The sequence below is a fragment of the Pristiophorus japonicus genome, unplaced genomic scaffold, assembly GCF_044704955.1.
Source record: "Pristiophorus japonicus isolate sPriJap1 unplaced genomic scaffold, sPriJap1.hap1 HAP1_SCAFFOLD_321, whole genome shotgun sequence".
In the NCBI taxonomy this organism is placed as follows: Eukaryota; Metazoa; Chordata; class Chondrichthyes; family Pristiophoridae; genus Pristiophorus; species Pristiophorus japonicus.
Window position 1 is genome coordinate 401,794 of NW_027253008.1, and position 23,748 is coordinate 425,541.

General features: G+C 59.0%; 1 protein-coding gene across 1 annotated transcript in view; it reads right to left on the reverse strand.

Annotated features, from left to right (window-relative positions):
• Positions 1-9,664, reverse strand: part of LOC139249551 (V-type proton ATPase subunit B-like) — a 209,889-nt gene extending 200,225 nt beyond the window's left edge. The window contains exon 1 of the mRNA XM_070872492.1: positions 9,556-9,664. Within this exon, the coding sequence (XP_070728593.1) occupies positions 9,556-9,664 (109 nt within the window). The remainder of the gene's footprint in view (positions 1-9,555) is intronic.
• Positions 9,665-23,748: the final 14,084 nt, after the last annotated feature.

Consider the following 23,748-nt stretch of genomic DNA (forward strand, 5'->3'; position numbering starts at 1 on the left):
GGGGGAGGAGTGGGGGGGAGGAGGAGTGGGGGGGAGGAGTGGGGGGGGGAAGTGGGGGGCGGGGAGGAGTGGGGGGGCAAGGAGGAGTGAGGGGGAGGAGTGGGGGGCGGGGTGGAGTGGGGGGGAGGAGTGGGGGGGGAGTGGGGGGAGGAGTGGGGGGGAGGAGTGGGGGCGGGGAGGAGTGGGGGGGCGAGGAGGAGTGGGGGGGAAGAGTGGGGGTGGCGGGGAGGAGTGGGGGGGGCGAGGTGGAGTGGGGGGGAGGAGTGGGGGGGGAGGAGTGGGGTGGAGGAGTTGGGGGCGGGGAGGAGTGGGGGCGGGGAGGAGTGGGAGGGAGTGGGGGGCGGGGAGGAGTGGGGGGGAGGAGTGGGGTGGAGGAGTTGGGGGCGGGGAGGAGTGGGGGGGAGTGGGGGGCGGGGAGGAGTGGGGGGGAGGAGTGGGGGGGAGAAGTGGGGGGGAGAAGTGGGGGGGGAGTGGGGGGCGGGGAGGCGAGAAGGAGTGGGGGGGAGGAGTGGGAGGTGGGGAGGAGTGGGGGGGAGGAGTGGGAGGCGGGGAGGAGTGGGGGGGAGGAGTGGGGGGGAGGAGGAGTGGGGGGAGGAGTGGGGGGGAGGAGTGGGGGGGAGGAGGAGTGGGGGGGAGGAGTGGGGGGGGAAGTGGGGGGCGGGGAGGAATGGGGGGGGCAAGGAGGAGTGGGGGGGAGGAGTGGGGGGGGAAGTGGGGGGGGAGTGGGGGGAGGAGTGGGGGAGAGGAGTGGGGGGGGGAGTGGGTGGGGGAGTGAGGGGGGGAGTGGGGGGCGGGGAGGAGTGGGGGGGCGAGGAGGAGTGGGGGGGAGGAGTGGGGGGGAGGAGTGGGGGGGAGAAGTGGGGGGGGAGAAGTGGCGAGGAGGAGTGGGGGGGCGGGGAGGAGTGGGGGGGAGGAGTGGGGGGGGAGTGGGGGGGAGTGGGGGTCGGGGAGGAGTGGGGGGGGAGGAGTGGGGGGCGGGGAAGAGTGGGGGGGAGTGGGGGCGGGGAGGAGTGTGGGGGGGGGAGGAGTGGGGGGAGAAGTGGGGGGGAGAAGTGGGTGGAGGAGTTGGGGGCGGGGAGGAGTGGGGGGGGGAGGAGTGGGGGGGGGAGGAGTGGGGGGAGGAGGAGTGGGGGGGGAGGAGTAGGGGGGGAGGAGGTGGAGTGGGGGGGAGGAGTGGGGGGGCGGGAGGAGTGGGGGGCGGGGAGGAGTGGGGGGGAGGAGTGGGGGGGAGGAGTGGGGTGGAGGAGTTGGGGGCGGGGAGGAGTGGGGGGGAGAAGTGGGGGGGAGAAGTGGGGGGGGAGTGGGGGGCGGGGAGGAGTGGGGGGGGAGGAGTGGGGGGAGGTGTGGGGGGAGGAGTGGGGGGGAGGAGGAGGAGTGGGGGGGAAGTGGGGGGGAGGAGGAGGAGTGGGGGGGGAAGTGGGGGGCGGAGAGGAATGGGGTGGGCAAGGAGGAGTGGGGGGGAAGTGGGGGGGGAGTGGGGGGAGGAGTGGGGGGGGAGTGGGGGGAGGAGTGGGGGGGAGTGGGGGGCGGGGAGGAGTGGGGGGGAGGAGTGGGGGGGGCGGGGAGGAGTGGGGGTGGCGAGGTGGAGTGGGGGGAGGAGTGGGGGGCGGGGAGGAGTGGGGGGGAGTGGGGGGCGGGGAGGAGTGGGGGGGAGGAGTGGGGGGGAGAAGTGGGGGGAGAAGTGGGTGGAGGAGTTGGGGGCGGGGAGGAGTGGGGGGGGGAGGAGTGGGGGGGAGGAGGAGTGGGGGGGGAGGAGTAGGGGGGAGGAGGAGTGGGGGGGAGGAGTGGGGGGGAGAAGGAGTGGGGGGAGGAGTAGGGGGGCAGGAGTGGGGGGAGGAGTGGGGGGGGGGGTGGGGGGTGAGGAGTGGGGGGGGCGGGGAGGAGTGGGGGGGAGGAGTGGGGGGCGGGGAGGAGTGGGGGGGGCAAGGAGGAGTGGGGTGGAGGAGTGGGGTGGAGGAGTGGGGGGCGGGGAGGAGTGGGGGGGGAAGAGTGGGGGGCGGGGAGGAGTGTTGGGGGAGGGGTGGGGGGCGGGGAGGAGTGGGGGGGGCAAGGAGGAGTGGGGTGGAGGAGTGGGGGGCGGGGAGGAGTGGGGGGGGAGGAGTGGGGGGCGGGGAGGAGTGTTGGGGGAGGGGTGTGGGGCGGGGAGGAGTGGGGGGGCGAGGAGGAGTGGGGGGGAGGAGTGGGGGGGAGGAGTGGGGGGGGCGGGGAGGAGTGGGGGGGAGGAGTGGGGGGGAGAAGTGGGGGGGGAGAAGTGGCGAGGAGGAGTGGGGGGGCTGGGAGGAGTGGGGGGGGAGGAGTGGGGGGGGAGTGGGGGGGAGTGGGGGTCGGGGAGGAGTGGGGGGGAGGAGTGGGGGGCGGGGAAGAGTGGGGGGGAGTGGGGGGCGGGGAGGAGTGTGGGGGGGGGAGGAGTGGGGGGAGAAGTGGGGGGGAGAAGTGGGTGGAGGAGTTGGGGGCGGGGAGGAGTGGGGGGGGAGGAGTGGGGGGGGGGGGAGTGGGGGGGAGGAGGAGTGGGGGGGGAGGAGTAGGGGGGGAGGAGGTGGAGTGGGGGGGAGGAGTGGGGGGGCGGGGAGGAGTGGGGGGCGGGGAGGAGTGGGGGGCGGGGAGGAGTGGGGGGGAGGAGTGGGGTGGAGGAGTTGGGGGCGGGGAGGAGTGGGGGGGAGAAGTGGGGGGAGAAGTGGGGGGGGGAGTGGGGGGCGGGGAGGAGTGGGGGGGGAGGAGTGGGGGGGAGGTGTGGGGGGGAGGAGTGGGGGGGAGGAGGAGGAGTGGGGGGGGAAGTGGGGGGGAGGGGGAGGAGTGGGGGGGGAAGTGGGGGGCGGAGAGGAATGGGGTGGGCAAGGAGGAGTGGGGGGGGAAGTGGGGGGGGAGTGGGGGGAGGAGTGGGGGGGGAGTGGGGGGAGGAGTGGGGGGGAGTGGGGGGCGGGGAGGAGTGGGGGGAGGAGTGGGGGGGAGGAGTGGGGGGGCGGGGAGGAGTGGGGGTGGCGAGGTGGAGTGGGGGGAGGAGTGGGGGGCGGGGAGGAGTGGGGGGGAGTGGGGGGGCGGGGAGGAGTGGGGGGGAGGAGTGGGGGGGAGAAGTGGGTGGAGGAGTTGGGGGCGGGGAGGAGTGGGGGGGGGAGGAGTGGGGGGGAGGAGGAGTGGGGGGGGAGGAGGAGTAGGGGGGAGGAGGAGTGGGGGGGGAGGAGTGGGGGGGAGAAGGAGTGGGGGGGAGGAGTAGGGGGCAGGAGTGGGGGGGAGGAGTGGGGGGGGGGGAGTGGGGGGTGAGGAGTGGGGGGGGCGGGGAGGAGTGGGGGGGGCGGGGAGGAGTGGGGGGGGAGTGGGGGACGGGGCGGAGTGGGGGGGGAGTGGGGGACGGGGCGGAGTGGGGGGGAGGAGTGGGGGGCGGGGAGGAGTGGGGGGGAGGAGTGGGGGGCGGGGAGGAGTGGGGGGGGCAAGGAGGAGTGGGGTGGAGGAGTGGGGTGGAGGAGTGGGGGGCGGGGAGGAGTGGGGGGGGAGGAGTGGGGGGCGGGGAGGAGTGTTGGGGGAGGGGTGTGGGGCGGGGAGGAGTGGGGGGAGTGGGGGGCGGGGAGGAGTGGGGGGGAGTGGGGGGCGGGGAGGAGTGGGGGGGAGGAGTGGGGGGGAGAAGTGGGGGGAAGAAGTGGGTGGATGAGTTGGGGGCGGGGAGGAGTGGGGGGGAGGAGGAGTGGGGGGGGAGGAGTGGGGGGGAAGTGGGGGGGGGGAGGAGTGGGGGGGGAGGAGTGGGGTGGGCGGGGAGGAGTGGGGGGGGAGTGGGGGATGGGGAGGAGTGGGGGGGAGAAGGAGTGGGGGGGAGAAGGAGTGGGGGGGGAGGAGTGGGGGGGGAGTGGGGGACGGGGAGGAGTGGGGGGCGGGGAGGAGTGGGGGGGGACGAGTGGGGGGGAGGAGTGGGGGGAGGAGTGGGGGGGGAAGTGGGGGGCGGGGAGGAGTGGGGGGGAGGAGTGGGGGGCGGGGAGGAGTGGGGGGCGGGGAGGAGTGGGGGGGGAGGAGTGAGGGTGGGAGCAGTGGGGGGGTGGGGAGGAGTGGGGGGGGAGGAGTGGGGGGGGAGGAGTGGGGGAGGAGGAGTGGGGGTGGAGGAGCAGGGGTTGGTGGGAGCTGAATGGGGTGGGGCGGTGGGCGGAGTAGCTGGAAAGGGACACAATGGATCAGGTGCAAAAAGAGGAGACTTGCTCTTGAGGAATATTGGATGTTCTCATACAATCCTACAATGTTAAGAACATAAGAAAAAGGAGCAGGAGTCGCCCATTCGGCCCCTCGAGCCTACTCCGCCATTTATTAAGATCATGGCTGATCTGATCAGCTCCACTTCCCTGCCCACTCCCCATAACCCTTTATTCCCTTATCGCTCAAAAATCTGTCTATCTCTGTCTTAAATATATTCAATGACCCAGCCTCCACAGCTCTCTGGGGCAGAGAATTCCACAGATTTACAACCCTCAGAGAGAAGAAATTCCTCCTCATCTCAGTTTTAAATGGGCGGCCCCTTATTCTGAGACTATGTCCCCGAGTTTTAGTTTCCCCCATCAGTGGAAATATCCTCTCTGCATCCACCTTGTCGAGCCCCCTCATTATCTTATGTTTCGATAAGATCACCTCTCATTCTTCTGAACTCCAATGAGTATCGGCCCAACCTACTCAACCTATCTTCATAAGTCACCCCTCAACTCCAGAATCAACCTCGTGAGCCTTCTCTGACCAGCCTCCAATGTAAGTATACAGCAATGATACAGCCCAGAAGGTGGCCGTTCAGCCTTTCGTCTCGATGCTGGCTCTTCTGTTGCACTATCCAATGAGTCCCACTCTCCTCTTTCCCCGTAGCACTGCACATTTATTCTGTTCAAGTCCAATTCCCTTTCGAACGTTGCGATTGAATCTGCTCCCACCGCCCTTTCAGGCAGCGCGGTCCCGATCGAAACAACTCGCTGCGTAAACACATTCTCCTCATCGCCCCCTTCTGGCTTTTTGGCCGGTTCTCTGAAATACGGTTCAAAAGCTTTCATGTCGAGCACAGGGTGAGGTGGATGTCGCTGTGAGCTATCGAGCTGCAGCGAGACCGGAAATCGGCGAGGGTCCCAGCCTACGAGACCGTCAGCAGGGCCGGGGCCGTCGGAGGGAGCAGCGCGCGGCGATATACCACGGCAGGAGGGCGACGGCTGGCCGCAGTGCGGGCAGGTTCAGCAGGAGCGGCGAGGTCGGGGGCGAAGGAGCGGCGAAAGACTGCAGAGGGACGTGACCGGGGCCCAGGAGAGGCGCGAGCTCGGGGCCCAGAAGAGCAGAGGGGCCCAGGGGGCAGCACGGGCCCAGCCCACACTGTGCGATATGTGTGTGCGTGCACTAGGCCCGTGCAGCAGAGCTGGTCTCCAGCCGTTCTGGTTAACCCTTGCCAGTGGACCAAGACCCCTAGCTCTGTCAAGCCCCGTGTGGTGGCTGGTGTGCAACGGCCACCCCACGTTAGAAAAATCCACGCACAGGCACCTTCCACCCTTCAGGATGGAGTTCGGGATCTGGAATATCGGGTCCTTCATTGAAACATCCCTGTTCGGCGCAGAAGCGACTCATCCTGGTTTCGAGGGGCTGCCTCCGAGGGCGACAGCGAGCCAGGATGACCAGGGGTGTGGGGGCGGAGATTTCACGGCAGCGGTGAAAGTGTGGCAGAGCGGATTGACAGCTGTCAGTGTCGCCACAGGGGACACGCTGTCGCTCGTGACACGGTTTTTTTAAAATGCTTTCTCTGCACGCCGGCTCCCTCTGCACCACGGGATCCCCGCGGGATGGGATCAAGTGGAGTCTCCCGTGGTGTGGAACAGACGATGGTCCCGAGGAGAATGCGCGAACTGGGGCAGCCTGGATATTCCATTCCCAGTCCCTCCCGTTAGAGGTTCCCCTCGGCCCCCTGCCCCGTGCCGGGGGAGAAGCTATTGACGTAACATCTCCGACTCACTGCACCCCGCTCACAGCTCTTCACAAAGAAAGACTCACATTGGTGTACTGCCTCAATCAACGCAACAAAAAAAAAACGGATCATCTGGCCACTGTCACATTGCTGTCTGTGCCCAGTTTTGGCTGCCGCGGTCCCCACACTGCAACAGTGACCGCACTCCAAAAAAAGTACTTCATTGGCTGTAAAGCGCTTTGAGACGTTCGGTGGTGATGAAAGGCGCCTTAAGGGATGGAGTACAAAAGCAGGGAGGTCCTGCTGCAACCGTATAGGGTATTGGTGAGGCCGCACCTGGAGTACTGCGTGCAGTTTTGGTCGCCTTACTGAAGGAAGGATATACTAGCTTTGGAGGGGGTACAGAGACGATTCACTAGGCTGATTCCGGAGATGAGGGGGTTACCTTATGATGATAGATTGAGTAGACTGGGTCTTTACTCGTTGGAGTTCAGAAGGATGAGGGGTGATCTTATAGAAACATTTAAAATCATGAAAGGGATAGACAAGATAGAGGCGGAGAGGTTGTTTCCACTGGTCGGGGAGACTAGAACTCGGGGGCACAGCCTCAAAATACGGGGGAGCCAATTTAAAACCGAGTTGAGAAGGAATTTCTTCTCCCAGAGGGTTGTGAATCTGTGGAATTCTCTGCCCAAGGAAGCAGTTGAGGCTAGCTCATTGAATGTATTCAAGTCACAGATAGATAGATTTTTAACCAATAAGGGAATTAAGGGTTACGGGGAGCGGGCGGGTAAGTGGAGCTGAGTCCACGGCCAGATCAGCCATGATCTTGTTGAATGGCGGAGCATGCTCGAGGGGCTAGATGGCCTAGTCCTGTTCCTAATTCTTATATTCTTAAGTTATAAATGCAAATCTTTCTTTCACGACCACCGGATGTCTCAAAGTGCTTTACAGCCAATCAAATACTTTTTTGGAGTGTAGTCACTGTTGTAATGTGGGAAACGCAGCAGCCAACTTGCGCACAGCAAGCTCCCACAAACAGCAATGTGATAATGACTGGATAATCTTTTGTTTGTTACGTTGATTGAGGGATAAATAATGGCCCCAGGACATCGGGGATAACTGCCCTGCTCTTCTTCGAAATAGTGCCGTGGGATCTTTTATGTCCACCTGAGAGAGCAGACGGGGCCTCAGTTTAACGTCTCATCCGAAAGACGGCACCTCCGACAGTGCGGCACTCCCTCAACACTGCACTGGGAGTGTCAGTCTGGATTTATGAGCTCATGTCCCTGGAGTGGGACTTGAACCCACAACCCTCTGTCTCAGAGATGAGAGTGCTGCCCACTGAGGAAGAAATTCACATATTGCACTGAGGGGGTGAGATCAACAACAACAACTTGTATGTATACAGCGCCTTTAATGTACTCAAACATCCCAAGGGGTTTCACAGGAGCGATTGTCAAACAAAATTTGATACCAAGCCACATAAGGGGATATTGGGACAGGTGACCAAAAGATTGGTCACAGAGGTAGGTTTTAAGGAGCATCTTAAAGGAGGAGAGAGAGGAAGCGAGAGGGAGATGTTTAGGCAAGGAGTTCCAGAGCTTGGGGCCCAGGCAATAGAAGGCACGGCCACCAATGAGCGATTATAATCAGGGATGCTCAAGAGGGCAGAATTAGAGGATTTGTTTACCTGATGTACTATCAATAAGGTTTACACTGTGTATATACTATGCTGGCACCACTAGAGGGTGCAACTGGTGGAGACCGGGGTTTCCTGCCCTGGTGGCAGGGGCTGTATAAGAGGGGAGCCATCATGTGGCTGCCTCACTCGAGAGTTATGAATAAAGGATCAAGGTCACGACAGTTTGAGTATAACACATATACATGCTATTACCCAGGACCACCGCCTTGTCTCGCACTCTTCTTCCCCCCACCACCATAACACACAGACCCCGCCCCCGTAACACACTGACCCCCCCCCGTAACACACTGACCCCCCCATAATACACTGACCCCCCAGTAACACACTGACCCCCCCCGTAACACACTGACACCCCCGTAACACACTGACACCCCCGTAACACACTGACCCCCCCCGTAACACACTGACACCCCCGTAACACACTGACCCCTCCCGTAACACACTGACCCCCCCGTAACACACTGACACCCCCGTAACACACTGACCCCAGTAACACACTGCACCCCCCCGTAACACACTGACCCCCCCGTAACACACTGACCCCACCATGACACACTGACCCCCACGTAACATACTGACCCCACCATGACACACTGACCACCCCATAACACACTGACCACCCCCGTAACACACTGACCCCCCCCTAACATACTGACCGCCCCTAACACACTGACCCCCCCCAACATACTGACCCCCCTTAACAAACTGACCCCCCATAACACACTGACCCCCCCTAACACACTGACCCCCCCCGTAACACACTGACCCCCCTAACACACTGACCCCCCTGTAACACACTGACCCCCCCGTAACACACTGACCCCCCCACCCCGTAACACACTGACACCCCCCCCCAGGAACACACTGACCTCCCCCGTAACACACTGACCCCCCCACCCCCGTAACACACTGACCCCCCCCCAGGAACACACTGACCTCCCCGTAACACACTGACCCCCCGTAACACACTGACCCCCCCCCGTAACTCACTGACCCCACCCCCTGTAACTCACTGACCCCCCCTGTAACTCACTGACGCCCCCCGTAACACACTGACTCCCCCCCCTGTAACTCACTGACCCCCCCCATAATACACAGACCCCCCCCCCGTAACACACTGACCCCCCCCGTAACACACTGACCCCCCCGTAACACACTGACCCCCCCCCGTAACACACTGACCCCCCCTGTAACTCACTGACCCCCCGTAACACACTGACCCCCCCCGTAACACACTGACCCCCCCCGTAACTCACTGACCCCCCCCTGTAACTCACTGACCCCCCCCGTAACAGACTGACCCCCCCTGTAACACACTGACCCCCCCCTGTAACTCACTGACCCCCCCCTGTAACTCACTGACCCCCCCCCCCCTGTAACACACTGATCCCCCCCCTGTAACACACTGACCCCCCTGTAACACACTGACCCCCCCCCGTAACACACTGACCCCCCCTGTAACTCACTGACCCCCCCCCGTAACTCACTGACCCCCCCCTGTAACTCACTGACCCCCCCCCCTGTAACACACTGACCCCCCCCCGTAACTCACTGACCCCCCACTGTAACTCACTGACCCCCCCCCTGTAACACACTGACCACCCCCCCCCCCCGTAACTCACTGACCCCCCCCTGTAACTCACTGACCCCCCCCCCTGTAACACACTGACCCCCCTGTAACTCACTAACCCCCCCCCCCCCAATGTAACTCACTGACCCCCCCCCCTGTAACACACTGACCACCCCCCCCCCGTAACTCACTGACCCCCCCCCTGTAACTCACTGACCCCCCCCCCCCCTGTAACACACTGACCCCCCTGTAACTCACTGACCCCCCCCCCAATGTAACTCACTGACCCCCCTGTAACTCACTGACCCCCACCCCCTGTGTGAAGTGTTGCAGACCCTGTCTTGACGCTCAGCTTGTTATACTGTCTCAGGTACTCACTGATTCTGGGCTGGGAGATGTAGTCCCGAGTTACTGCACACACATGCTCGCTGGCCGCTCTCAGCTCTCGCTGCCGTTCATTCGGCCTCAGTTGGACTTGAGTTGCCATGTTGGGGGGCAGAGAGCGATCCCGCTCCTGATCCTGAGGCTGGTCCTGGCGGAGCTGGGGAGGTGGGGGGCGATGCCTGATTTTAACAGGGGCTTTCTGCGCTGCCTCTGGGCCGAGCTGCTCCAGTAAGTGACTGGCTGTGTGAGGAGGAGCTGAATTCTGTCTGTGAGACGCAGCCTGTGTTTACACTAAGCAGCGAAGCAGGGACTCTGCTCACTACTGTAAACTTTGATCTTAATCTGGGCTGGGGAGCACCGCATTCTCCCAGCGTCGAGGTCAGACAAGGTTGTAGGAGAATCGGGGCTGTTTTCCTCTCCTTCCCGTTCTCTGCCGGGACTTCAGCCCAGCTTTCCTGAAGTTCTTAACTGGTCGGTTCCAGCTCCCCACCCACACAGGCATCCCCCCCCCACCCCCGCCATCCCCCCATAATGGCTTGACAGGGTAGATGCAGGGAGGATGTTTCCCCCTGGCTGGGGGAGTCTAGAACCAGGGGTCACAGTCTCAGGGTAAGGGGTCGGCCATTTAGGACTGAGCTGAGGAGAAATGTCTTCCCTCAGAGGGGGGGGGGGCGGGGGTGGTGAATCTTTGGAATTCTCTGCCCCAGAGGGCTGTGGAGGCTCAGTCTTTGAGTATATTCAAGACCGAGATTGATAGATTGATAGGGAATCGAGGGATTATGGGGACAGTGCAGGGAAGTGGAGTTGAGGTGGAAGAATTAGGAGCGGGACTGGACCATTTGGCCCCTCGAGCCTGCTCCGCCATTTCATAAGATCGTGGCTGATCATGGACTCAGCTCCACTTCCCTGCACTATGCCCTTGTCACTTGATTCCCTTAATATCAACCATGGTCTCATTAAATGGCGGAGCAGGCTCGAGGGGCCGAATGGCCTCCTCCTGCTCCTATTTCCGATGTTCTGATATAACGTGTGCGAGAGTGCCGTGGGGACATGGGCCACCAGCTGCAAGGAAGGGGGCAGGGGCAGTTTGGAGGGTGGTGCACAGGGTGGTGATGGTTGTGGTTGTTGGAGGCCAATCATCTCCAGTTTGACCTAATGGCCATTACAGGGACGTGGTTGCAAAGTGGCCAAGGTTGGGAACTAAATATTCCAGGATACTTAACTTTTAGAAGAGATAGGTAAAATGGTAAAGGAGGGGTAGCCCTGATAATAAAGGATGGGATAAAGACAGTACATAAGAACATCAGAAATAGGAGCAGGAGTAGGCCATATGGCCCCTCGAGCCTGCTCCACCATTCATGGCTGATCCGATCACAGACTCAGCTCCACTTCCCTGCCCGCTCCCCATAACCCTTTATTCCCTTATCGCTCAAAAATCTGTCTATCTCTGCCTTAAATATATTCAATGTCCCAGCTTCCACAGCTCTCTGGGGCAGAGAATTCCACAGATTTACAACCCTCTGAGAGAAGAAATTCCTCCTCATCTCAGTTTTAAATGGGCGGCCCCTTATTCTAAGATTATGCCCCCTAGTTCTAGTCTCCCCCATCAGTGGAAACATCCTCTCTGCATCCACCTTGTCGAGCCCCCCTCATAATCTTATACGTTTCGATAAGATCACCTCTCATTCTTCTGAATTACAATGAGTAGAGACCCAACCTCCTCAACCTTTCCTCATAAGTCAACCCCCTCATCCCCGGAATCAACCTTCTCTGAACTGCCTCCAAAGCAAGTATATCCTTTCGTAAATATGGAAACCAAAACTGCACGCAGTATTCCAGTCGGGAGAAAGGATCTTAGCTCGGAAGGAGCAGGGGGAAAAAAATCTTCAAATTAGAGCGTGCCTATTCAGGAGAGAAATGGGAAGCACTTTTACAGACAATAGATATCTGGAGCTTGTCCCAGTATCTCCTTCTGAGGCTCGGTTGTTTGATTTTGTTTGATAGTCGCTTCTGTGAAGTGCGTTGGGGACGTTTTCCTACGTTCAAGGCGCTATATAAAGGCAAGCTGTTGTAGTTGGGGACTGGTCACGGTGGGGACAGGCAGAGTCCCAGTGACAGGGCTGCAGTCTCTGGGGGCCGAGAGTGTGTGCACCCAAACCGCGGTGAGACAGACTGTGCGAATGGCGAATGGCGGGACCACGGGTTACTGCAGGGGCCGGCTGCAAACTCTGGCCCATTGCCCCCCCCCACCACCCCCACTGCCCGCCGGGAGCTGCCTGTTGGCCAGGTGCCGGGCGAGGCCTTTGGTGTGAAGCCCCTCCTGTCAAATAGCCCGGCACCATTCAGCGTCTGGTGCTTGCACATGAAGAATGGTCACTTGTGTGAGGGTAGCAGAGTGATAACTCCAGTGCCTTCAGTGGGGAGAAGAAAGAAAAGAGAGATTTGCATTTCTAAAGCGCCTTTCACGACCACTGGACGTCGCAAAGCGCTTTACAGCCCGCGAATTACTTTTGGAGTGTAGTCACTGCTGTAATGTGGGAAACGCGGCCGCCAATTTGCGCACAGCAAGATCCCACAAACAGCAGTGTGATAATGAGCAGATAATCTGTTTAGTGATGTTGGTTGAGGGATAAATATTGGCCCCAGGACACCGGGGATAACTCCCCTGCTCTTCTCCGAAATAGTGCCCTGGGATCTTTTACATCCACCTGAGAGAGCAGTCGGGACCTCGGGTTAATGTCTCATCTGAAAGACGGCACCTCCGACAGTGCAGCACTCCCTCAGCATCGCACTGGGAGTGTCAGCCTAGATTTACGTGCTCAAGTTCCTGGAGTGGGACTTGAACCCACGACCTATCTGACTCGTGCGCTACCCTCTGAGCCACAGCTGCCACAAGGAGGGGGACGAGGGTCTGGGGTGAGGAGGGGTAGTGTGGGGGAGGGGAGAGGGCGCGGAGTGGTGGCTGCATGGTGGGGGGGCAGTGGTAAGAACACAACCAGTCGCGGAGGGCAGAAGGATCAAACAGCTTTTGGTAACTCCCCCGTAAGTCACAGCCCCACCACCATCTGTCCTCAGCTGCTGCCTCGTGGAATTCCAGGGGATCGGTCAGGCGTGAGCCAAAAGTGAGTGCAGGTACGCAGACTCCGAACGAGGCACTGGGCAGAGGCTCTCGTAAACCGCTCCTGATGTTAAACCAGCTGCTGCACAACTTCTCTGCTTCACACCTCAGTTCCCCAAGCCCCGAGCAAGGGATTTAATATTAACTCGACCTTCACCACTGCCTGTCCAGGACGGTTGGGTAAGTGCGTGACAGGAATGGTAACAATTATAGTTGGAATTGTTCATAGAAGAGTTGTCATCATCATAGGCAGTCCCTCGGAATCAAGGAAGTCTTGCTTCCACTCTTAACATGAGTCCTTAGGTGACTGAACAGTCCAATACAGGAATTACAGTCTCTGTCACAGGTGGGACAGACAATGGTTGAAGGAAAGGGAGGGTGGGACTGGTTTGCCGCACGCTCCTTCCGCTGCCTGCGCTTGCTTTCTGCATGCTCTCGGCGACGAGACTCGAGGTGCTCAGCGCCCTCCCGGATGCACTTCCTCTACTTAGGGCGGTCTTTGGCCAGGGACTCCCAGGTGTCGGTGGGGATGTTGCACTTTATCAGGGAGGCTTTGAGGGTGTCCCTGTAACGTTTCCTCTGCTCACCTTTGGCTCGTTTGCCGTGTTGGAGTTCCAAGTAGAGCGCTTGCTTTGGGAGTCTTGTGTCTGCCCAGCAGAGCTGATCAAGTGTGGTCAGTGCTTCAATGCTGGGGATGTTGGCCTGGTCGAGGACGCTAACATTGGTGCGTCTGTCCTCCCAGGGGATTTGCAGGATCTTGCTGAGACATCGTTGGTGGTATTTCTCCAGTGACTTGAGGTGCCTGCTGTACATGGTCCATGTCTCTGAGCAATACAGGAGGGTGGGTATTACTACAGCCCTGTAGACCATGAGCTTGGTGGCAGTTTTGAGGGCCTGGTCTTCAAACACTCTTTTCCTCAGGCTGGAGGCAATGTTGAATCTCGTCATCAATGTCTGCTCTTGTTGAACACCTCGAGTCTCGTCGCCAAGAGCATGCAGAAAACAAGCGCAGGCAGCGGAAGGAGCGTGCGGCAAACCAGTCCCACCCACCCTTTCCTCCAACGACTATCTGTCCCACCTGTGACAGGGACTGCGCATCTCGTATTGGACTGTTCAGCCACCTAAGGACTCATTTTAAGAGTGGAAGCAAGTCTTCCTCGATTCCGAGGGACTGCCTATGATGATGATAACATGTGACTCCAGTCCCACACCAACGTGCTTGACTCTTAACTGCCCTCTGAAACCCACTCAGTTGTCTGAAACCTGATTCCCAAAGGCGGCTCACCACCGCCTTCTCCTGGTTGACCGGGGACAGGCAATAAACGCCGGGCTTGAGTGAATTTTCAAAAAGGACTGAAATTCGAGGTGCAACTTGTACAGCCGAGACTGCATCCCATCCGCACGCTTCAGTGAAACCTGGTGCAGTGGGGGAGAGAGTGCTCAGCACACAGACCCCGCCCCACCTCACGGGAGCTCGTCTGGGGGGGAGTCCTGTGAGTCCCATCCTCGGCCGATCTCGCCCAGATTCTGGCCCGAGCTCAGACCTGTTCCTCTTCCAGATGCTGGCTCCTAAATGTTCCGTTGTTTATTTTGAAGAAATGAGCAGTGCTTTGGTTAACAGAAGACCAAGGGTCAGAATTCCCACTCAACCCATCGCGGATTCGAAATGACAAACCTCTCCGCTAATGTTTAATGGCCCAGGTTTAAGCTTGCTTTTAGCAAGTTAACCATCTTAGAAATTCCAAACGGCACAAATTTCAATCAGGTCGCGATCACCCCACAAACAATTCCCTGGTGGAAGGGTTCAAAGCCCAGGGGTCACGAGTCCACGTGAAGGAATTAGGCAGGAACAAGGAAGGCGAGGAATCTTGTATATCTGAAGGCAAATCAAGTGTGCACCATCTACAAGATGCACTGCAGCAACTCGCCAAGGCTTCTTCGGCAGCACCTCCCAAACCCGCGACCTCTACCACCTAGAAGGACAAAGGCAGCAGGTACATGGGAACACCACCTCCTCCACGTTCCCCTCCCAGTCACACACCATCCTGACTTGGAAATATATCGGCCGTTCCTTCATCGTCGCTGGGTCACAATCCTGGAACTCCCTCCCTAACAGCACTGTGGGAGCACCTTCACCACACGGACTGCAGCGGTTCAAGAAGGTGGTTCACCACCACCTTCTCCAGGGGCAATTAGGGATGGGCAATAAATGCCGGCCTTGCCAGCGATGCCCACATCCCGAGAATGAATTTTTTTAAAGTTGTGGTGTCAGTTACCGGGGAAGAAAAGTGAAATGGACAAGAGAGAATTAGCGATGGGGTCGAGGGATATGCCAAAGGATTGAGGGATGGAGTGAGGGGGAATCGAGGGTTGGGTGAGGGGGGGATTGAGGGATGTGGTGAGAGAGGATTGAGGGATGGAGTGAGGGGGGATTGAGGGATGGAGTGAGGGGGGGTTGAGGGATGGGATGAGGGGGGATTGAGGGATGTGGTGAGGGGGGTTTGAGGGATGTGGTGAGGGGGGATTGAGGGGATGGTGAGGGGGGATTGAGGGATGGGATGAGGGAGGATTGAGGGATGTGGTGAGGGGAGATTGAGGGATGTGGTGAGGGGGGATTGAGGGGATGGTGAGGGGGGATTGAGGGATGGGGTGAGCAGGGATTGAGGGATGGGGTGTGCAGGGATTGAGGGATGGGTGAGGGGGGATTGAGGGAGGTGGTGAGGGGCGATTGAGGGATGTGGTGAGAGGAGATTGAGGGATGGGGTGAGGAGGGATTGAGGGATGGGTGAGGGGGGATTGAGGGAGGTGATGAGTGGGGATTGAGGGATGTGGTGAGAGGAGATTGAGGGATGGGGTGAGGAGGGATTGAGGGATGGGTGAGGGGGGATTGAGGGATGAGGTGAGGGGGGAGTGAGGGATATGATGAGGGGGAATTGAGGGATGGCGTGAGGGGGGATTGAGGGATGTGGTGAGAGGAGATTGAGGGATGGGGTGAGGAGGGATTGAGGGATGGGTGAGGGGGGATTGAGAGAGGTGGTGAGGGGGGATTGAGGGATGGGTGAGGGGGGATTGAGGGATGAGGTGAGGGGGGAGTGAGGGATATGATGAGGGGGAATTGAGGGATGGCGTGAGGGGGGATTGAGGGATGGAGTGAGGGGGGTTTGAGGGATGGGGTGAGGGGGGATTGAGGGATGGGGTGAGGGGGATTGAGGTGATGGTGGGGGGAAATTGAGGGATGTGGTGAGGGGGGATTGAGGGAGGTGGTGAGGGGGGATTGAGGGATGTGGTGAGAGGAGATTGAGGGATGGGGTGAGGGGGGATTGAGGGATGGGGTGAGGGGGGAGTGAGGGGTATGATGAGGGGGAATTGAGGGATGACGTGAGGGGGGATTGAGGGATGTAGTGAGGGGGGATTTAGGGATGGGTTGAGGGGGGATTGAGGGATGTGGTGAGGAGGGATTGAGGGATGGGATGAGGGAGGATTGAGGGATGGTGAGGGGGATTGAGGGATGGAGTGAGGGGGGGATTGAGGGATGGAGTGAGGGGGGATTGAGGGATATGGTGAGGGGGGATTGAGGGATGTGGTGAGGGGGGATTGAGGGATGTGGGGATTGAGGGATGTGGTGAGGGGGGATTGAGGGATGTGGTGAGGAGGGTTTGAGGGATGTGGTGACTGGGGATTGAGGGATGTGGTGAGGGGGGATTGAGGGATGTAGTGAGGGGGGAGTGAGGGAGGTGGTGAGGGGGGATTGAGGGAGGTGGTGAGGGGGGATTGAGGGATGTGGTGAGGGGGATTGAGAGATGAGGTGAGGGGGGATTGAGGGATGTGGTGAGGGGTGAGTGAGGGATGTGGTGAGGGGGGATTGAGGGATGTGGTGAGGGGGATTGAGAGATGAGGTGAGGGGGGATTGAGGGATGTGGTGAGGGGGGATTGAGGGATGTGGTGAGGGGGGATTGAGGGAAGTAGTGAGGGGGGATTGAGGGATGTGGTGAGGGGGGATTGAGGGATGTGGTGAGGGGGGATTGAGGGAGGTGGTGAGGGGGGATTGAGGGATGTGGTGAGGGGGGATTGAGGGATGTGGTGAGGGGGGAGTGAGGGATGTGGTGAGGGGGGATTGAGGGATGTGGTGAGGGGGGAGTGAGGGATGTGGTGAGGAGGGATTGAGGGATGTGGTGAGGGGGATTGAGGGATGTGGTGAGGGGGGATTGAAGGATGGGGTGAGGGGGGATTGAGGGAGATGGTGAGGGGGGATTGAGGGATGGGGTGAGGGGGGATTGAGGGATGTGGTGAGGGGGGAGTGAGGGATATGGTGTGGTTGGTCTGAAAAAGGTTTGTCTCCCCATCCATGTCCCCAAACACCCCTTCCAGGTGAGACAGCGATTTACTTGCACTCTTCCGACTTCGTATTCACTGCTGACGATGCTCTCCTCTAGCGAGGATATGGGTAGAGAATTGGTTGGGAGGTAGTGGGCAGAAACGAGGGATATTGGGTATGCACTCCAATTGGCTAGTGGTTTCCCGCAGGGATCTGTATTGGGGCCCCAGCTTTTCACTATATTTATCGATAATTTTGTTGAAGGAATTTCTAGGTTTGCCGACTACACTAAGTTCGGAGTCACAGTAAATAGTGTAGGTGGGAAAGTTACAAAGGGACACCGATAGATTCAGTGCGTGGGCAAAACTGTGGCAGATGCAGTTCAGTGTGGGGGAAGTGTGAGGTCACTCACTCTGGAGATATGAAAGATCAATCTGAGTATTTTGTAAATGGCAAGATGCTCGGAACTGTGGAGGAGCTGAGAGATTTAGCCGAGGGGCAGCGTGATGAAATGACAGTCTTCGCCACCATTCCGCCTTTGAAACTGACCGTATCCTCGGCACTTGCGCAGCTCGATGCGGAAATCCTCACGTTGTGGTCGGTCATTGGCAGCTCCGGCACAGACTGCGCTGTGCCCACCCTCCCCACCTCACCCACCCCTCACCAAACCCCCACCTCACCTGCACCCCACAAACTCCCCACCTCACCCCCCCCGACCCCCCCACCTCACCACCCACCTCACTTGGCCCCCCAAAACTACACCCCACCCCCCACCCCCACCACCCCCCCCAAACCCCACCTCACCACCCCCCCACAAACCTCCCCACCTCACCCCCCCTGACCCCCACCCCACCCTCCCCCACCCCCCCCACTCACCCACCCCCCCAAACCCCCACCTCACCTGCACCCCAAACCCCCCACCTCACCCCCCCCCACCCCCCACCTCACCCACCCCCCAACCCCCACCTCACGCCCCCCAAAACCCCACCTCACCCTCCCCCAACCCCCTCACTCACCCACCCCCAACCCCCACCTCACCCTCCCCCGACCCCCCCACCTCACCCTCCCCCCCAAACCCCTACCTCACCCTCCCCCCCAAACCCCCAACCTCACCACCCCCCCCCAAAACCCCACCTCACCCTCCCCCCCAAACCCCCACCTCACCACCCCCCCCCAAAACCCCATCTCACCCATCCCCCCCAAACCCCCACCTCACCCTCCCCCCCAAACCCCCACCTCACCACCCCCCCCAAAACCCCATCTCACCCATCCCCCCCAAACCCCTACCTCACCCTCCCCCCCAAACCCCCACCTCACCACCCCCCCAAAACCCCATCTCACCCATCCCCCCCAAACCCCCACCTCACCCTCCCCCCCAAACCCCCACCTCACCACCCCCCCCAAAACCCCATCTCACCCATCCCCCCCAAAACCCCCACCTCACCCATCCTCCCCAAACCCCCACCTCACCCATCCCCCCCAAACCCCCACCTCACCCATCCACCCCAAACCCCCACCTCACCCATCACCCCCCAAACCCCCACCTCACCCATCACCCCCCAAACCCCCATCTCACCAACCCCCCCAAACCCCCACCTCATCCATCCCCCCAAACCCCCACCTCACCCATCCCCCCCAAACCCCCACCTCACCCATCCCCCCCAAACCCCCACCTCACCCCTCCCCCCCCCCAAACCCCCACCTCACCCATCCCCCCCAAACCCCCACCTCACCATCCCTCCCCAAACCCCCCCACCTCACCCATTCCCCCCCAAACCGCCACCTCACCCATCCCCCCCAAACCCCCGTCTTACCAGCCCCCCCAAACCCCCACCTCACCCCCCCCAAACCCTCATCTCACCAGCCCCCCCAACCCCCCATCTCACCAGCCCCCCCAAACCCCCACCTCATCCATCCCCCCAAACCCCCACCTCACGCATCCCCCCCAAACCCCCACCTCACCCATCCCCCCCAAACCCCCGTCTTACCAGCCCCCCCAAACCCCCACCTCACCCCCCCCCCAAACCCCCATCTCACCAGCCCCCCCAAACCCCCACCTCATCCATCTCCCCAAACCCCCACCTCACGCATCCCCCCCAAACCCCCACCTCACCCAACCCCCCCAAACCCCCATCTCACCCGCCCCCCCAAACCCCCCACTCCACCGCCCCAATGCCCCCCCACCTCACCCGCCCTCCAACCCCCACCTCACTCACCTCCCTAAAACCCCCACCTCACTCACCCCCCCCAAAACCCCCCACCTCACCCACTCCCCTGCCCCAAACCCCCCACCTCACCTGCCCCCCGCAATCCCTCCACCTCACCCATCCCCCCTACCCCACCCCAAGCCACCCCCACCAGTCCCAAACCCCCTACCTCACCCGCCCTAACCCCACCACAGAGCCGGCAATCTGTGAAATCGCTGAAATCAGGTAAACCGATGAAAACGTTGGCTCATCGCTGTTAAATTCCCCACCAAAAGGTCGACCCAGAGGCATTGGGTGGAACTGAGGTTTTAACAGCGGATTGGCTGCTAAACAAAGGTTATGGCCCTGAAAAGCTCATTTTAATTTTGTAGAGTTTTAAATTTATGCATTCATAATTTTAATTTTTATGAAACTTTAAAACAAAAATTACATTTTTTTTTAAAAAGTGTTTTCATTTTAGTTCATGTTTGCCTTTTCCCCATGCGAGAGGCTCATTCTTTGTCTTGCTCTCCCGAACACTTTTTATCAGTTGGAATTGTAAGAGCTTACCCACTTCCTGGTTCACTGTCTGTGAGAATTCTGCGTTTTGATTGGCTGTTTAGACAGCCTGTTGAGGTCACAGCAGCCCGCACTGTGGGATTCCCATTATATTCCATTGGTTTCAATCACGCATCGGAAAAAACAAAATCTTAACACCGAGATCGCGAGATCGCTGAGGGAATCTTACATCAGGGCCAGCAGCAAACGCCTTTCCTTCACCGCAGACAGTAAACTGCCGGCCATCGTGTTTTATTGATCACCCGACATGGACGTGAATTTATTATTTAATTTATTATTCAATCGTGGGATGTGGGCATCACTGGCATTTATTGCCCATCGGTCATTGCCCTCGAGAAGGTGGTGGTGAGCCGATGGGGTATAATGTGGGAAAATGTGACCTTGGTAGAAAAAAATAGATAAACAAATTACAATTTAAATGCAGAAAAATTACAACGTGCTGCAGTACAGAGGGACCTTGGGGTCCTTGTGCATGAAACACAAAAGGTTAGTATGCAGGTAATCAGGAAGGCAAATGGAATGTTGGCCTTTATTACAAGGGGGATAGAGTATAAAAGCAGAGAAGTCCTGCTACAACTGTACAGGGTATTGGTGAGGCCACACCTGGAGTACTGCGTGCAGTTTTGGTCTTCATATTTAAGGAAGGATATACTTGCTTTGGAGCAGTTCAGAGAAGGTTCACTCGGTTGATTCCGGGGATGAGGGGGCTGACTTATGAGGAAAGGTTGAGTAGGTTGGGCCTATACTCATTGGAGTGTATAGGGGTGATCTTATCGAATGAGGGGTGATCTTATCGAAACATGTAAGATTATGAGGGGGCTTGACAAGGTGGATGCAGAGAGGATGTTTCCACTGATAGGGGAAACTAAAACTAGGGGGCATAGTCTCAGAATAAGGGGCTGCCCATTTAAAACTGAGATGAGGAGGAATTTCTTCTCTCAGGGGGTTGTAAATCTGTGGAGGCTGGGTCATTGAATATATTTAAGGTGGAGGTAGACAGATTTCTGAGCGATAAGGGAATAAAGGGTGATGGGGAGTGGGCAGGGAAGTGGAGCTGAGTCCATGATCAGATCAGCCATGATCTTATTAAATGGCTCGAGGGGCCATATGGCCTACTCCTGCTTCTTATGTTCTTATGTCTTCTTGAATATAACAAAGCGGCCATTAAGAATCAACCACATTGCTGTGGGACTGGAGTCACATATAGGCCCAGATTGCCTTCCCTGAAGGGTATTCATGACCAGATGGGTTTTTACAACAATCCAGTCGTTTCATGGTCACCATTACTGACATTAACTTTTTTTAAAACTGAATTTATTTAATTAATTGAATTTAAATTCTCCCAGCCACCGCGGTGGGATTTGAACTCATGTCCCCGGATCGTTAGTTCAGGCCTCCGGATTACTAGTCCTGTAACAGGACCAATATTCCAACATTCCCGCCGTTGAGGCATTTCATTCAGAAATGATGAAGATGGAAAATATCGAACGGGTAGAACAAAAAGAAATGCTACAAATCCTTTGGAATAAGTTATAATTTAATAAATGTTGTCAAAATTCCCAGTTTGGAAGTGGGTTCCGAGAGTGAGAGGGGCGGGGGGCGGGGCCGGGTGGGTGGGAAACGAGAAACATCTTGAAACACCGAGCCCGCTTTAGAAAAAGGCATTTCGTTTCTTTTTTTGAAAACCTTTTTGTGGTGAAAGCATTTGCCCGGAGCGTTGTTGACCTCTAACAAGCAGCAGTAGGAAAGTATCCCGATCCTCGACAAGGGGGAAAGGAGTGACCGAGAGAGAGCGAGAGAAACAGCCGAGATGTGTTTGAAGAGGCGTGAAGCGTGCGAGGAGATGCGGGGGTTGGGGGGGTGGTGGGGTGGGGGGGCGCGAACCGTTCTACCCCCTGGGGACAAGCAGGTGAGGCAGGACGGTATGGTAATGCTGTCGAGGCCCAGTCAGTTCGGGCACGGGCGGGCCTGCTGTTCCGAGTCTCTCACACACTGAAGAGGGAGTTCCATTCCTCATCTGTGCCCGAGATGCCCATTGCCCCTGAACTACGGAAGGGGGCCTGGAGCAGCGGGGGACAGGGCCCCACTCCTGATCACCATCCAGTGACTCCAGACACGAGCACAGACGAGAAGCAGGGGGGGGTCCCGCTCCGGGAAGCACGCTTTGTGATAAGTGTAGCGCGCTCGGGAAGGAGGAGGTGACTTTGGGCCGACGGATCCCAAAGCTGTGCGTGTTCCTCGCCTCGTGTCCGGTTCGCCTGCAGACTCATTGACAGAGACCGATTGCTGTGATCACTCGACGCCTCCATTATCGCTGGACTGTGCGGCTGCCAGGCTGGGAGAAGGCGAGCCGGATGGGACCCGGGTCTGAATTTGTCTAACAATTTGGACAGATACCTCAGGGCAGGGTTAAAGGGCAAGCGGGCAGAGGGCCAGGGGCAAGAGGGAGTTACTTTAGAACCGACTTCAGGAGATAGTCCTTCACACCGAGCGGCTGGAAGAGACACTGGAACCATTTAATGAACAAACAGCGAGATGGCGGGCGTGACCGCCACTGAGTGGACAATGGGTCCCCATTGACCCGACCCTTGAACTGTGAACCCGATGGTGCCGACGCCTGGTAAGCGAACGTGGCTAAAGCGAACTCAGCAGATTCCTCTCCACCGGCCGTTAGCCGCGCCATCAAGAGTCGGAACGCGCACCGGAATCGCCATCACATCGATCAAACATTGTCACCATCATCATCATAGGCGGTCCCTCGAAGCGAGGAAGACCTGCTTCCACGCCAAAAAGGGATGAGTTCCCAGGTGTTTCAATGAAGGACCTGATATTCCGGATCCCGAACTACATCCTGAAGGGTGGAAGATGTCTGTGGGTGGATTTTTTTAACGTGGGGTGACCTTTGCACACCAGCCACCACACGGGGCTTGACAGAGCTCGGTCTTGGTCCAGTGGCAAGGGTTAACCAGGACGACTGGAGACCAGCTCTGCTGCACGGACCCAGTGCGCACACACATCGCAGTGTGGGCTGGGCCACCTCACGTTAAAAAAATCTACCCACAGGCACCTTCCACCCTTCAGGATGTAGTTCGGGATCCGGAATATCAGGTCCCTCATTGAAACACCTGTGAACTCATTGAACACGTCCCTTTTTGGCGTGGAATCAGGTCAAACATTGTAACAACTCAAGCAACGACACAAGACGCAACAGCACGGTGCTGACATGATCTCGCTCCTTTCTCTCTCTCTCTCTCTATGAACTTGGCCTTTTCTCTGCGGCGCTGGCTTTCCCTTCCGTCCGTGTGTAAGGCTCGAAGGCCGACGCTCCCACTCCGCAGGCGGTGGAGAGTTCCAGGGCCGCGCCCAGGGCCGGGGGGCGCGAGAAGCAGGGGGCCGCGGCCAGCGGGCGGGGCGGTGAGGGGCCCAGCGGGAGGGCGGAGAGGCCGAAAGCGAGACCGATCAGCCCGGGCGAGCTGGGGGACACCAGGCCACAGCCGTCGGCCGCCGGCGGTCCAGGAGGGCTGGGTCCTGGCAGGAGCAAACTGGGGGCTGCAGGGATGGGCAGCAAGCGGCCTTGTTCCAGGAGCCTCAGGATGTTGCAGGTGGCGATGGACTCCGAGGTGCCGGGGGAGCGGTTGTCGCAGTCTCGGCTTTGATCTTTTTTCTGCTTCGTGCGTCTGTTTTGGAACCAGACTTTGACCTGAAGCACAAAAGAAAATAAAAGACGAGTCAGTCGGGGAACCGAGCGGAATACCACACATACCTCGCAGCGCGGCTTTGGACAAAACATCGACACCAAGCCACATAAAGGAGATATTAGGGCAGGTGACCGAAAGCTTGGTCAAAGAAACATAGAAAATAGGAGCAGTAGTAGGCCATTCGGCCCTTCGAGTCTGCACCGCCATTCAATATGATCATGGCTGATCCTCTATCTCAACACCATATTCCCGGTAGGTTTTAAGGAGCGTCTTAAAGGAGGAGACAGAGTT